At 44.2% G+C, this 14,703-nt stretch overlaps 1 protein-coding gene across 37 annotated transcripts in view; it reads left to right on the forward strand.

The window, feature by feature from the left end:
* Window positions 1–14,703, forward strand: part of BIN1 (bridging integrator 1) — a 76,125-nt gene that overhangs the window by 24,584 nt on the left and 36,838 nt on the right. For all 37 annotated transcript variants that reach the window (XR_014947888.1, XM_085552256.1, XM_085552260.1 and 34 more), the window contains exons 2-5: window positions 3,803–3,883; window positions 9,598–9,652; window positions 10,445–10,539; window positions 12,386–12,481. Coding sequence is in view for 36 of the 37 variants with exons in the window: in XM_085552256.1 (XP_085408382.1) it covers window positions 3,803–3,883; window positions 9,598–9,652; window positions 10,445–10,539; window positions 12,386–12,481 (327 nt within the window). In the remaining variant the exon portion in view is untranslated. The remainder of the gene's footprint in view (window positions 1–3,802; window positions 3,884–9,597; window positions 9,653–10,444; window positions 10,540–12,385; window positions 12,482–14,703) is intronic.

Below are 14,703 nucleotides of genomic sequence, written 5' to 3' on the forward strand. Positions count from 1 at the left end.
ATTAGTTACTGTTTTCTGGCTCTTTGCCCTGTTGATAGTTGAAGGTGCTGTATCTGTTAACCCCAGTGCAGTGGAAGTCAGAGGCATTTGTGAGGGAGGAGAGGTCAGGAGATGAAAGAGGTTAGGAACAGAGGGCCTGTATCAATAAGATGTGACGGCAGCTTCTTTGATGCAGTGTGAAGGAAGGTGCTGTCCCGCAGGATTCAGCTCCCCTGGCTTTGGGCTTAGCAACACAGCTCTTTGTCAGGGCTGGACTACCCTAAGTTCTGGTGTTTGGGGTGGAAACTTAGATCAATTTAGGATCCACAGATTGGATTTCTTGGTGATTGCTGTTCTGCATTGAAGAGTTGGTTCATGGAACTGATCTCTATTCTGTGTGCCCAGTGCTCAAAAGAGAGCCTGGGAATCTATGTATGAGGTGGGGAGTGTGGTTGTTTGCCTCTTACCTTCCTGTAATGGTCACTTTCATTATACAGGGTTGGGACTTCTCAGGTCAAGGGCAGACCAAGGAGTCCAGCCATGGTTGCTGCTTAATCTCTTAAATGCCACGTCCATGCTGCTGCCTGGTGTGGTTTGCCTCCAGACAGCAGCTGTCAGATCACACCATCTCTGATCTGCCCTGAGATTTGGGAGCCGCAGTGGGGTTCTGATTCCTACCCTGGTAAATCTGCTCCATTAATAGCTATCAAAGAGCCTGAAGTTTCCATCCGAACCTCATCTGGCTTTGCAACAAGCTGGGGGATTAGAGACCGTCACAGGGGAAGGGAGGGAGCAGCCGTGGCTCACTCGGAATAGCCTGACCTATGACGGCATGTACCAGTCCAGGGACGGGAGTTGTCCTGTGAGCTCACTGGTTATTAGCAGAGAGAAAAGGCATGCCTGCAGTCAGCAGCACACCCAGGGCCATCTGCTTGGTGTAGGGACTCTGGGGGGATCTGTTGTCATAGCTTGCCTGCTCTGCTCTCTTGGAAGAGCTGGGAGTAGTTGTGAGGGCCAACCTTGTGGAGCCATTGTTTTATACAGCTCATATGGCATTTGGATTTGACATCTGTGTGGGTTGTGCCGTAACATGTAATAAAAGGACCAGCAGGTTGTATGGCTGGGACTTGTGTATAGGGCCTGCAGGTGTGGGGCACAAGCCTTTGTGTAGCAGTGAGGAGAAATTGAGGAGAAGCCGGGCTGTGTGTTGGGGCCCCTTCCAATCCTGACTTTTTCAGGACCTGTGCAGAACCTGATCATCTCAGCTGGTTGAATGATCCCGGACTGATGCAATTGCCCCCCTGACACCAGATGAGCTCCTTACACATGTGGGAAGCAGGAAGGCAGGCCATCTCAAAGAGTGCTCTGTGGTATGGATGCACTGAGGCGGTTCTAAACCTTTGACCCCCAGTGGCATATTCTGGATTCTTTCAAGTTAAACAGTCTCTCTCCCTGCAGGCCTGAAAGCATCATGTCTCCTGATTAGCCAGACAGATGTATTGCCTCATACAAAGCTCCTTTATACGTGCAACAATTCTCTTGATCTTCTCAATCGAAACTTAATTCTTTGGACTTTGCAGCTTATGTTTTTGCTGGGCACTTACCATTGCTGATGACACTTCCAGTGTGATGGTGTATCACGTATCAGACAATTAGAAAGTCACTCATTTGTTGGTAAATCCTTGCCCTATAGATCTGGTACCATAAGGAAGTACAGCTGAGCATGAGACCTTTGACTAGTAAGTATGGTTCACCATACCACTTCTGGAAGACGAATCCATACTGAATCCTTCTCCTAATTGTTAGAATGGCAGAGAAGCATCTAGTCTGAACAGCAGCACCATTCCTATGGCATGTACCCACTTCCACTGATGCAGATGAGCAAAGGAGAGGTACCAGTAGCTGATGTGCAGGTCTCTGCCTGTCCAACCAGTACTGCTTTTCTTCTGCTTTCCAGTTAGCTCATGTATGGCAAGGGTTTGAGAGGAAGGTGGGAATAACCATGCTGCCTGCATCTTGCTATGTAGACAATTTAGAAGCTCATTAGACATTTATAGCTGTGGTGCTTTCTGCTGTCACTTGAGTTAACTCAGAAGGTTCTCAGTGTGGTCTTCATATACATATGTGTGTCTCCCTCTCACCTTTTGCTGGCACATGAATATCTCGAATACTCCTGGAGCTGAGGAGGGGCTGCTGAACAGGAGAAAAATGGAAAACAGTGATTCCCTCCTAGACGTCTGATCCCAGACTAAATAAAGAGATTTATGAGCTGAATGACCGGACTGATTTCTCGTGCCCAGCTCTAAAGTCAGTTACCGCAGTCAGGGATAAGCTGGGGAATGTGTGTGTTTATGTAGGAGTGGGGAATTGAGATTAGGCTCACAGACTTAACACAAATGCCCTCCTCTCTGCCTGTGCAGTAAGATGAGAGTGGGCCAGTAGGTGAATGTTGCATCCTGTTGCGTGGACCTTTGCGGTGCCATTTTGGGAACTGAAAATAGAAGTCTAATCCCTGCCCTGCAGGAGGATAATCCTCTTTACGTTCTCTGAAAAGATCCATGTGTAGTATAAGGGGTTGGAGGAAGCTGATTTAGGTGGCTTCCCTGAAGGGGAGGGTCTGGAGGGTCTGACGACAGAAAAGCTGAAGCAGGTTCTTGCCTTGGTCCTCTGCACATGATGATTGAGATCTATGGGTAAAGGTCTGCTGTGTTCAGCAGAGCAGGATGCTTCTGCGTTCCAGTGCTTTTTGCCTCTCTGGCAGTCATACTCTCAACAGCCAGCCCTCCCTTTCTTGTCCAAGCATTCTCTCAACGCTCTTTATTTCCCACCTCTTGCTCTTCAGAATCTCATGTGACTGAGGACTGGGTAGGCTTTTCTGTGTTTTTTTTATTGGCACTACAAGACAAGGCTTTATTTTTGATTAACGACGATGTTGTAATCAAGCATAACCATCTGTAGTTTGTATCCTTGATTCCCTGCTGCTGGAGTTACTTAAGGCACAGCAAATAACTGCTGCCCTCCTCTGCAGCTGCAGTTTGTCTGGGACTTGCCTTCCTGCCCAGAAAGTGAAGTGCTTTGTTCATGGCACCAGTGTGACCCACTTTGCAGCTGCACAGAGTTCACTAAAACTGAAGTGTGATAAGGGAAGTACTCTGATAAGGAGTTTTTTGCAGGCTGTGTGGAGCTGTGCTGTGCTGAGAGGTGATGAGAGGAGAAGTGCTGGCTGCTGACGTTCTCAGATGTGATGGTGTCACACAGGTTCATGGTGTCAGGGCCCCAGATATTCTCAATAGCCAGCTCCTGCCAAATGTGTGCACTGTGAGAAAAGGGGGGAAGAATATGAGACTTTCACTGCTCCATCTATTGTCTTTTTTTCCTAGGACATCTCTGTGCAGCTTTCTGTGTTTTAGGGCAGCACAGTCCAGCTGTTCCAAGAGCCAAAACCCACCATGTCTAGACCAGTCTCGTGTTAAGCCAAAAAGAACGTAACCACAGAAATGGAGGCATGTTTGGGATGTGGTTTGTCTCATGTTGGTCCAGGAGATGCATTAGACCTGTGAAAAACAAGCCTCAGTCATGCTCTTCCGTACTGAAAAATATTAGAGGTCTGAGTTCACCCTGAGTCATCTATAAATCCTTTTTCAGACTATGACTATTTGGAGAAATACTGCAGAAATCATAAGTACAAGAATAAGGAAGACTTTTTTAACCTTCCTTCTTTGCAGCCTCATGAGCAAGAGCTTACAACGGCTTCTGTTTGTCTGCTTTGCTCTATCTGTGTTCTGTGTTCTAAGTCTCTAATCTTTTCCCTCTCTTTCTACAGGTCCTTCAGAAGCTTGGGAAAGCAGACGAAACAAAAGATGAGCAGTTTGAGCAGTGCGTGCAGAACTTCAACAAGCAGCTGGTAAGATGATTAGAGATATGTAATTTCACCCTGGGTTTCAGCATTAGTTTTTAATTATCTGTTACAATAGGCAGTTAGAGCATGTTACATTAAATGGTGCTGTTCTTATATTGAAGTGACCCACAACTCTTAATTGTCCACTTGTGAGAAATCATACTCTCTTCCAAATCTTCTATAGTGGAGTGAGTGTATGCTAAAAAATAATGTATATTTTGGACCAAAGTTTAGGGAAAAAAATACTTCATCCAGAAAACTTCCTTCAGTTAGCAGCTGCTTCATGGTGTAATTGGTTTTACTGGGCTGGACACAGAGGTAAGGGAGCAACGTCATTGTTTCTGAAAGATGGATAGGAGAGGAAACAGAAATGAAAAAATAAACTGGAACAAGGGTAAATTAAGTTCCTGAAGTGCAACAAAAGGTGGAAGAGAGAGGAACAGAACAAATGGAGAAAGGAATTGTCCTTCTGTGGATAAGATCTAGGTGCAACTTTCTCTCTGTCTTTGCACAATGATTAAGTCAAGCTTGAATCCTCATTCTGTTATGTTTCTGCTTCTAACTTACATTCCAGCACACAAATATCTCAGTAGTGTAGCAGTCCCCCCTCCCATAGACAGGAGCAGGATTACTTCTTGACCTGGGTGTGTTGTATCTGTAATATTCAGGCACCCAAATGGGAGAAGGTTACATCAGTTGCTCCAGGGAGTTTACAAGGCTGACTGTAGCTTGGTGGGCTTGGTGCTAGGGTAATTGCTGCTCTTGGCTCACAGCAGGAAGCACATGCCATCCCAAAGTGCAGGTGGTGCTGGGGAAGGCCTTTAGACTGATTGTGCCCTGGCATACTTGGGGCTTTTTTTCTGGAGCTGTAAGTGGCAGCTGTGTCATATCTGTTAAGACTCAGCAGATTTGTGGCCCAAAATTGTCTGAGATGGGATTATCCACAGCTGAATATAATGAAAACCTTTCAGTCTGACTTGGACTTCCATCTAACCAGAGCTGACTACAGATTCCTGGAGACTGATGATCATTCTCTTGGCAGTGATAGCTGCTGTTACTTCAGAAGTACATGCAATATTTCTGTAGCGTGTCTACTCATTAAATTCTCTAGTACACAGAGGAATACAGTTTGGCTACTTTCTGGGGGATGACATTACCAGATGTGACTTCTCCCTGTCATTATTGAGACTGTCAGCAATTAGGAAATCTACTTTTTAAGAAAACCTGAAAAACTTAGATTCAAATCTGTCAGGGATGGATTTTCAGTTTCCAAAGCCATCAGTCCAGGGGTGCATTGAGAAGCATATCAAAGAACCACTGCCTCTATGCTCCTTACTGCTGAGTTTCTTTTCCCATCTTGCAAAGACAGTCCAAAAAATTTCTTGGAGGATCCAGAGGCTGCTGGGCATTTCCTGCATGCTGTCTGCTGGTTTTGTTTTGACGTGCAATTTCCCTGTCAGTAAAATAAATGCAAGCAGCACCTATTCCACAGGGGCAGATCATAAAAGTGAGTTATCTGGATTGTTATCTGCGATTGAGGACTTGTTATACTGATAAGAAAGGGGAAAAAGCTTTAGCTGTGTATGTGTGTGTTTATACAAACTTACTTTCAGTTTTAATGTATATACTACATGCGTGTGGTGTGGCTGTACGTGAGATCTCAGTGTCCTTTCCATACAGAACGTGCTCTAGTTGGAAGCATTAAGTCTGGAGGAAAGATGATCTTTCACTGTAGACCTGTAACAGAACAGCTGTCCTGTGGGGCTCGCTGGGTTGCAACCAGAAAGTTTTTAAACAGGAAGGGACTTTAAAAAAATAGCCGTGTGGCAGTAGCCTTGTTTGCTCAGTTGGTTGGAGGCTCCTCTGATAATAAAGACTGTGCTGGGTTATGCTGGCACATATTCTCTGGTGGTGACTGTCAGTGAATGGTGAGCAGATCTAAAAATAGTTTACTCATTTTATAAGGCATCTTGTAGTTCTTCCAGATTATGGATGAGTGGAGAGAAGGGAACGCATTGCATTTTCCAGATCATTCTCCATTCAAGTTCATAAGAGGTATCACTCTGAGCTCTGAGTAGTGGGAGCTTTTTAGCTCAGGCAGATGGATTTGCTACGTGACAAGTGAGCTGAACATAGCTGTGCTTCTGGGCTTCAGGGCCTACAATTGGCCCTCACAACAGATTCTCTTTGGCAATAAGCCTCCCAGCTTGTTTATTGTAAGGCTCCCCTCTCCTTCTTTATTCCAGCATTACTTGTGCCCAGGCAGCAGCAGCACACATGGAAATGGTCCTTGGGGACCTGGGAGCAAGACACCTGTGGCAAAAGTGCAATGATTGAGACGTGCCATACGTTTGCCTGCATCTGAAATACTCAGCAGTGAGCAAGCAGGAGGCTGGTGGCAGCCCTTACACCTGGCACTGCCTCAGGTTTCTGCCTGGCAGAACTGCTGAGTTCTGATACCATTCAGGAGCTGCCACTGCTGTGGAAATTCAGCATTTCACACCAAGTGCCTGGGAGACAAACTGCTGCTGGTGTGCTCTGAGTCCTCCTCTGCCCGGCTCAACCTCAGCAGGGCAGGCTTGTGCAGTTCTGAGTGTCCCTGCGGGGTTGCAGGTTTAATCTTTGCTCTTATGCTGTAGGGTTGGCTGTGTTGCAACTAAAAGCTTCCTTATGGTCAGAGAGAAAGCATGCCATACACATAAGTAAGTCCAAGAACGTGTTGTTTGTAAAATTGCAATTGTTATTTAGTCCAGATCTAACTTGCAGAAAGAGAAAGAATAAGAGTGCAGTTTAACTGTTACACACACACTACTTCCTGGCATTGTGCTTTCCTTCTCACTGCTCCTCTGTGTCCTGAGGTCAGTGTTTGTTCTGGCAATAGTGGGGTGTCAGGGTGAGCTGCCAACATCTGAAGTCCAGCACTGCCAGCAGCATGATGCTCATCTTGATGATGTCATCATTCTCTTTCTAGGATCCAGTTGGGGTCGTTTTTGTATTTATTCCAATGTGTATTTAAGTTGCATTCCATGTCTCCTGTGAGACTCATAAGCCATTCTGCATAAAGTAACTGCTTGTTGTTGCCATGTTTACAAAACGTAAACAAAAACTAAACAAAACCCAATGATGCTGTACCAATGAAGGTAATAGAAGTAACACAAAGCAGCCCTACCTACCCAGTCAGTTAGAGAAGTTGCTGTTGCTGCTCAATCCTAGGAAGAGAATTATGACATCTTTTCTTTTGAAGCTGGGGGGGGGGAAATGTTTTAGGAAATCTGACAACTAAGAAAAGGCTCTACTGAAGATTACATCCTTAATTAGTGCTGAGTGAAAGGTATTATGAATGAAAGCACACATACACTCCCCAAACAAAACGAGGAATTGTGAAGAAATCCCAAAAATACTCTTGTGTTTTTTATCCACAGTTATAAGTAGTAGGTGTTTTGCTGAGTCATTGAAGATAAAACTCTTCCAGTCTTCCCAGCATAGCTCTTCTAGTTTTAAATATGCATCTTCCTGCATGTACTGCCCTTTGTATTTTACCTGGTTGTGTTACAGGCTCACAAGGTTGAATTACACTGTGGTTGCAAGCATGGCAGTATCTGCTCAAAACCATGGCTACACCTGGATGTTGCAATGCATCAGGCTTTTCACAGTGCTAATTTCTTTAATTGTTTGATTGGAATAACTCACTGTGCTCACATCTACATCAAAAGTCAGTGCTACTGTTCTGGTGCTAAGGTTTTAAGTTGTCAGTGAAAGGATGAGGAATGAATATGTTAGTCAGCTAGAGTTGGCACTGACCTTCCATTTTTGTCCTACTTTTTCTTGCCTTTTGTGGATTTTTTTAGTTGTGGAGATATGTGTAGTATTTATTTCTTATTTCTTTACATTCTACGTTTTAAAATGACCGCAGTGATATTTCTTTCCTGAACATCTTCAAGTTCAGCCATACCTCCGTAACTTCCCTCTTCACGCACTTCAACCTTCTGTTCTTCAATACCTCCAAAGAGGACCTTCCCTGCCTTTAAGCTTTTTATAGCCTCAAAACTCTGTTCAAATTCAGTAGTTCTTAAAAATGATACAGCTGCATTATGAAAGTATATAGAACTGAGGTTTTACTTGTCCGTTTCTTTTGTGCCATTTCCTCTTGTGAACTGACATTTGCTAATTCTACTCTGTGAGTTTTAGAGACGCTTGCCCTTAAGCCTTTCTTGCTTTGGGCATAATTTATTGAGCTACTGGTGGTCCTCCATGTGTGGTCTTCAATTACTGTGGCATCTCCCCTCTGATGCTTTCTGATTGCACCACCAGGAAGTTTCATCTGCCCAGGTTTCCACGTTTACCTTAAGGTAGCAAAGAGCTCTGTGTTTACTTGCCCTGTATTGTAAGACCCTTCTAGGACTTTAGCAGTTGATATGACCACTATTCCTTTATTCTTGTATGCTCTTTGAGTCACTTCCCTATGCTTTTCTTTCCAACTAGGGTCTGACGTTCTTTTTAAAAGGTGAACAGCTTTTTGCTGTCCCTCATTTCCTCTGCTGACGGCAAAGTAGGAAAATAATGAATGTGAATTCATCTAGAGCTTTTGAGGCAAGGAAATCAAATCAGACACGGTGTTTGGAAGCAGATGGATTTCTGCACAACACTATGCTAGCAGAGCCATTTCAACAGCTGGGCAGATTTAGCCTCTGCTTAGAAAGCACAGCTGCACCAAAAGCACAAAGGATCTGGGCACAAACTCAGTTGAGTGAAGAGGTGGCTGCGTTGTAGGGAGAGCTGATGGGAAACATCTGCTTGTAAAGCTGTTAGCTCTGAGGCAGCTGTCAGAGAAGTTCTGTGAGCTCCTCATCTCTGGAGTTGTCTTCAGCTGTCAGTGTTCATTGTGCTGGGGGCCCCCACTGGGAAGGGAAATGAGGAATGGTTATGGGGGCCATGGATCTGACTGTGCTCAAAATGGAAGAGTGATTGTATTGAGGAAGGTGTACATGTATGCGTGTCTGACCTAACTTTGCTGTAAAAAGTTCTTTGTAATCTGAGTTCTTCTGCAGCACTTATCTGTTGTCTGAAAGCTCCAACAAGCAAAACTCAGACTAGTGTCTGGTTTTAATCTTTTGTTTCCCAGGGTGCAAGGTCTGCTGTTGGCAGCCCAGCTCTGCAGTAAAGCTGAAGAAAAAGATTATTTCTGTATTTGCAAGCTCTGCGGTTTAAATAGGATATTTGGGCAGCTCAGAGACCCCTTGTGCTCAATTTGCACTGGGGATTTTAATTGCAGTGTTACAGGAAAGGGGTGAACTAAGCTGCTCCCAAAGCAATGTATGACAATCAAATCTATCTCCTAAAACCTGCAGACTCCTTTTACATTTGTTGCACAGAACTACTAGCCCCTTTCTTACAAACTAACTATTGTCTTTTGGACTATGCATAATGATCTGTACAAAATTGAAACATTAAAGCTGATTCAGCTTCAGAAGCAGCTCACGGCTTCACTGACACAGAGCTGATCAGTAGTCTGGGGGCACTGCATGCAAGTTACCAGTTGTGGACCTCCCAAGAAGATCAGAGGATTGTGTGGTCATCTTATTAATGTTTGTTCAGGCTGGTTAGAGGGCTGGTGTTTGGCCCACCTGCAGAGTGACTTTTCTTTCCTTAGAAATGCTAGATTCCTCTCTCTTACTCTTTGAATGGGAAAATAACTGATGGTCTTTTCCTTATATTCACAGTCTGAAGGCACAAGGCTGCAGAAGGATCTCCGAACTTACTTAGCTTCTGTAAAAGGTAAGATTGACATATGCAGAAGGGTTTCCTATCCTCAGTCAGGGGTTTTAGGATGGAAAGAGTATTCATTTGGAAGGGACCTTCAAAGACCAACCGGTCCTGGTCTCTTCAGAGCTAACCAAAAGCTAAAGCATGTTAAGGATGGTATTGCCTCTTGAACATGGACAGGCACAAGGCATCAACTTTCCTTCTCTAAGGAAGCCTGTTTCAGTGTTTGACTACCCTCATGGTAAAGGCATTTTTCCTAATGCCTGGCCTGAACTTAGTGTATTTTCTCACTGATTCCCAGATCCAACGGCTTGCAAATGGCAGTCACGTCTCCCCAGCTCCAAGGGGATGCTCTGGAGGCAATGCTGTGTGGGTGCTCACAGCACGTTTAATTACTGAAATATATAATAGTGTTTTCATGATCCTGAGGATCAGTGAGGAACTGTACAGACTAATGCAGAAGAGGTCACCCTTGTCTTGTTGGGATTCACTCATAGTTCTTGAAGTCTTTCTCAGGCAGGATGGGTTTGTGCTTTAATGCTGAGCTGGTGGTGCTCTCTTAGTAGACAGACACTCATATCTTCTGCCTGGGGAGAATGACCGCAGTGTATTTGATGTAACTGCATTCTTAGTTCCTTTTTTCCTATGATTACCTTCTATTTTTGTGTTATTAGAGGGCACACATTCAGCAAGTCCCATCTTAGTATTTGCTGAAGCTTATTCAACGCTTCTAATTTTCCCATTCCTTAGGATAAGGGATTAACCATTTCCTTGTTTCTGAGGCAGCTACCTCTTCTTTCCTAGCTATGCATGAAGCCTCCAAGAAGCTGACGGAGTGTTTGCAGGAAGTTTATGAGCCAGACTGGCCTGGGAGAGATGACACAAATAAAATAGCAGAGGTAAGACTCAGCAGAGGATGTGGACTCACTGGACTTGATCTATAAGAGGAGCCAGGCTTTGGAAACTACATCAGAGAGCTGAATTTCTTTATAGGTGCATCTTTGCAGTAGGAATCAAAGAGAAAAGGTATTGGGAAGAAGGGATAGCTGAGGGGATGTGGCCTGTATTTGTTTCCCAGATTTCTGAACACTATGAAGAGCCCTGTACTCATGCGCACAAACAACTTTGTTTCCTCAGCAATGGCTAAAAAGGGACAGAAGAAGCCAAAAGAGAGTCTGTAATGAAATAACTAGGTATGTTTTTCATTCTCTCTGTAAGAGTAATAGGAATATAAACTGATTCCCAAAGCATGATCAGAGCAGCTGTTGTGTAGCTGCAGTCAACCTCCCAATTACAGCAGTACCACCAGCTACCATATTTTGTCGCTTCGTTTGACTGGGCCACATGTCACCCCAGCCTGCTCCTCTCCTCATCATTTGGTGAGGTGATGCCTGTCCAACTTGCCCAGGTGTTTTCTGTGGTACGTGGGGCACAACCCATCATTTGACAGCTTGAATCTTCCTTGGCACATATGTACAGTGGTCCAGCTGGAGACAGACATCCTCTACTGTCTTGTTCAGCTGCTCAACTGAACAGCAGCTGTGGCAGTTCAGTTCTGCTATGAGGCTGCAGGACAGGGCTTAGCTGCAGCTGTTTGTGGCAGCAAGGAAGACACAGGAAAGAAAGCAAGAGAATGATTGTTCACTTCCCTGGGTTTTTCCTGCAGAATTATCTCTTGAAATAACATTTCCATCTTACACAGGAAATACTGACTTTAAAGCAGATAAAAGAAGCAAAACCAGACCGTTTCCAGGTCAATTCTTTCATTAACTTGGAAACTTTCTATTATGATGTGCTGTTGCAGTAAATGGAGTTGTAATTGAACTGGTTTGGCTTCACATTCTCTATTGGCCTCGTTCCTTCTTGAGCCACCATGGTTCCTCCTAGGGGACTGTCCTTTCTGAGACCTTGAGCCAGAGGGGCCAAAGGGAGCAAGAATCCAGAGACCTAAATGCAACTCCTCTGAGAGTCTGCAGGAGTATTTCCAGCTTCCATCTTCCCATTTAATGTCTGTCTTGGTTTCTCTTCTTCAGGAAAAGAGAGCTGGAAGAAAATTACTCTTCCTCCCAAAAAAAACAACGCCCAAAAATTCCTCCATAAAGTGGGAATTTTTCCTGAATAGTTTTTCCAAAACCATTTGGCCAAATGGAAGAACAGGAAGTAGAAGTAATTTCCACCTAATCCTGGTTGTTGATGGGAAATTAGAAGAAAAGTGAAGGATAATATATGTGTGGGTTAGAGTGCTAGCTTTGAATAGAACATCCAGGAGGCTGTGGAGGCAGGTGGTGAGGGCTGATGAGTGCTGTGATAGCTTTCTGCTGTTCATTATCTTTCGGAACTGTGTTACAGTGAAGGAAAAAGCAATGCAGTGGTGTCAGATGTCCCATTTTTGTTGCTGCTGGAGCAAAGTGAGGGAGGAGGATATGAGGGCTGCCCTGACCTTCATCTTCCTTTCTGCTGTATGGATTTGGACTAGTGCTGATGGGGAAAAGGCAGACCCTAAAAGGGAGGTTTCTGAAGGATGTTGTGTCCTCCAAGTGGCTGCCTGAATTAGCAGCATCAAGCTGCCCTTTCTGTTTCTACGTTTCTGCCATGACCTCAGTTTTCATCTTATTTCTCTGCTTCTTTGTTTTTCCAAGGAAATGACTGTTTAAGAGCTCAGGGGTCTGAAATTATTAACTGTAGCACTTGCAGAAGGCAAAGTTCTGTGCTCCTAATATTTAATTCATTGCATTTGTTTTTCAGAACAATGACCTGCTCTGGACGGATTTCCATCAGAAACTGGTGGATCAGGCACTTCTGACCATGGATACGTACCTTGGCCAATTCCCAGATATCAAAGTAAGATTCTCTTTAAGTCTTTTGATCTTGAGTCACAGCAGATGAAACCTAATATGCATTAATTCTTTGCATCCCCATGTTTATTTAGAAAGGTGTGAGTGCTGTTGCAATCATTTCAATTAGAGCCGCCGAGATCTTTGCAGCTCTGGGTTGTGTGAAAGTGCCATTTTCTCCTTTGGGTTTGAATGAAGAATCCAGGGGAAAGATGCTGATGAAAAAACCCTTAAATGTAAAACAAGAACCTGTAAAAATTCTGATTGTATTGCAGTGCAGGAGGGTGGTGTCAGGAGCAGCTCACCAAGCTCTGTTTTTTCAGTCCTTTGTTATTTTTTAACTTCCCTGTAAGTACAAAACACTGAGGCAAATATGCTTTATAGATTAAGGCAGTGTGAAGGACAGATTTCTGTGTGTTCCCTGAAGCTCTGCTGTGTGCATAATCAGCTTTTTGCAGGAAAGAGGGAATGCTGAATATGGTTCTTTTGGTGGGTGATCAGTCTGGGTTTGAATGGTGTCCTGTGAATTCCCCTTTACCCGCTGTCATCTCTCCATTTGTTTTGGGAAGGTTATGCAGGAAATGTCTTCACCATATGGAAGCGCTAGTAATGATACCACCATATGGAAATATCAGCTTGGCTTCTTCCCAATGAAAACAACCCTTTCCCAACAACGTCGCTATTATGAGTTCATCAGTATTTGTTGCTTCAGGAGGATCATGCTGTATCAGAGTGGGGCAGAACATTGGCTTGTAAAATGAGCCCTAGACAGCAATGTCATTGCCTCCTGGGACTCCTTGTTTTTGCTTTATTTTTCCAACCTTTTCTCTTCCTGGAAATGTGAGGTGGGGAAGGGCTGTTGCTTTCCAGCTGCTAAAGACTGTAGTGCTGATCATACCCCTCAGTGTGATTCCCACATACCTCAGCAGCTCAGAGGTTTGTGTGCTGCTGCTTCTTTAGTGGGTTCTCTGTAGACTCAGACTTCTGCTCTGCTTCTGCCTAAATTGCAATTTATCAGCCTTAGTGGCTGTGCACTGGTTAGTAACATCAGTGTTGTGATTCATAGAGCCATGCTTAGCATCTTTGGGATTTCATAATTCTGAGTGTCTACAGTGTGATTTTAAAAAGCTTGAAACTCGGGCCACCCACATTCCACCAAAACTCAAGGGATGAGGCAATGAGCACACACTGATCCTTTCTGACTTTGGAATGGGTCACGAGATAACTGTTACTAACATCACAGTCTTCAGGTGATGCTCTAGAATATCAGGTGTTAAAGTTCTTAACCTGCAGGAAAGAAAAAGCAGTCATATCTAATTAACAGAATCCTTCAGTTGTTTTAGTTGCTGTGGTAATAGTTTTGTTTTCCACAAAAAGCAATTTTATTTTCTTTTCCTGGAATTCTGCTGTTAGTGTGATGAAGAAAGATGATTTGGAGGGAAGATTGATTTTAATTTAGTTAAGGGGAAGGCCTGGTTTTTGTTAATGACCCGGTAATTCAAATGTGCGATGTTAGATCGTGCATGTGTTACTTGTTTAAGTTCTAACGTGTTCTGAATCTTCTTCCATTTGAAGGGGCTGGAAAAATTCCCTTGAGTTTTATGGGTTTCCTACAGGGTCCACAGCAGAAATGTGAAAACATACTGTTCCTTTAGGAAGGGATTTTTGTAAGCTTTAAAAGAAAACGTTTTTAATGCTTGGTGGGTGGGAAATAAAACAGTCTCTCTGTCTTTTGTAACTTGAAGAATGGGGGTTACTAAAAGTACCGGATGCTTTCTGTGCTGGTCAGTATTTCTAGCTTCCTAGTGTAGGACTTCTGTATAGTCTGATATTTAGTGTTTGAGTGAGTTTCTGATTGTGGTTGCGGAGCACACAATGACAGTTCAGCTGTCAGTGGCTACTCCAGAGGGCCTTGCTGGATACTGATTCCTCACAGCACTTCCATGTATTCAGAATATCCTTGCCATTCTGACCAAAGGAGAGTATTCATTCCCACAGATCTCCCGTCTGGCCATGTGCTTAATCTGGACTGTGTGGAAGATGCATTAACTTGTGTCTTGGAGACATCAGTGTTGCTGGAAGTCTCCTCCTACAGCCTGTCTCCATGCTCAGCTGGCAATATTGCCCAGGAGGAGTTCAGGCTGCCACCCTGGTGGTGCTGGGGAGGTGTCTTTTGCTGACTGTGGCTGAGGAGCGGATCAGCTTCTTCGTGATTCCATTCTTGGAGCG

Source organism: Coturnix japonica, chromosome 7 (genome assembly GCF_054131305.1).
Source record: "Coturnix japonica strain WE chromosome 7, WE-NBRP24, whole genome shotgun sequence".
In the NCBI taxonomy this organism is placed as follows: domain Eukaryota; kingdom Metazoa; phylum Chordata; class Aves; order Galliformes; family Phasianidae; genus Coturnix; species Coturnix japonica.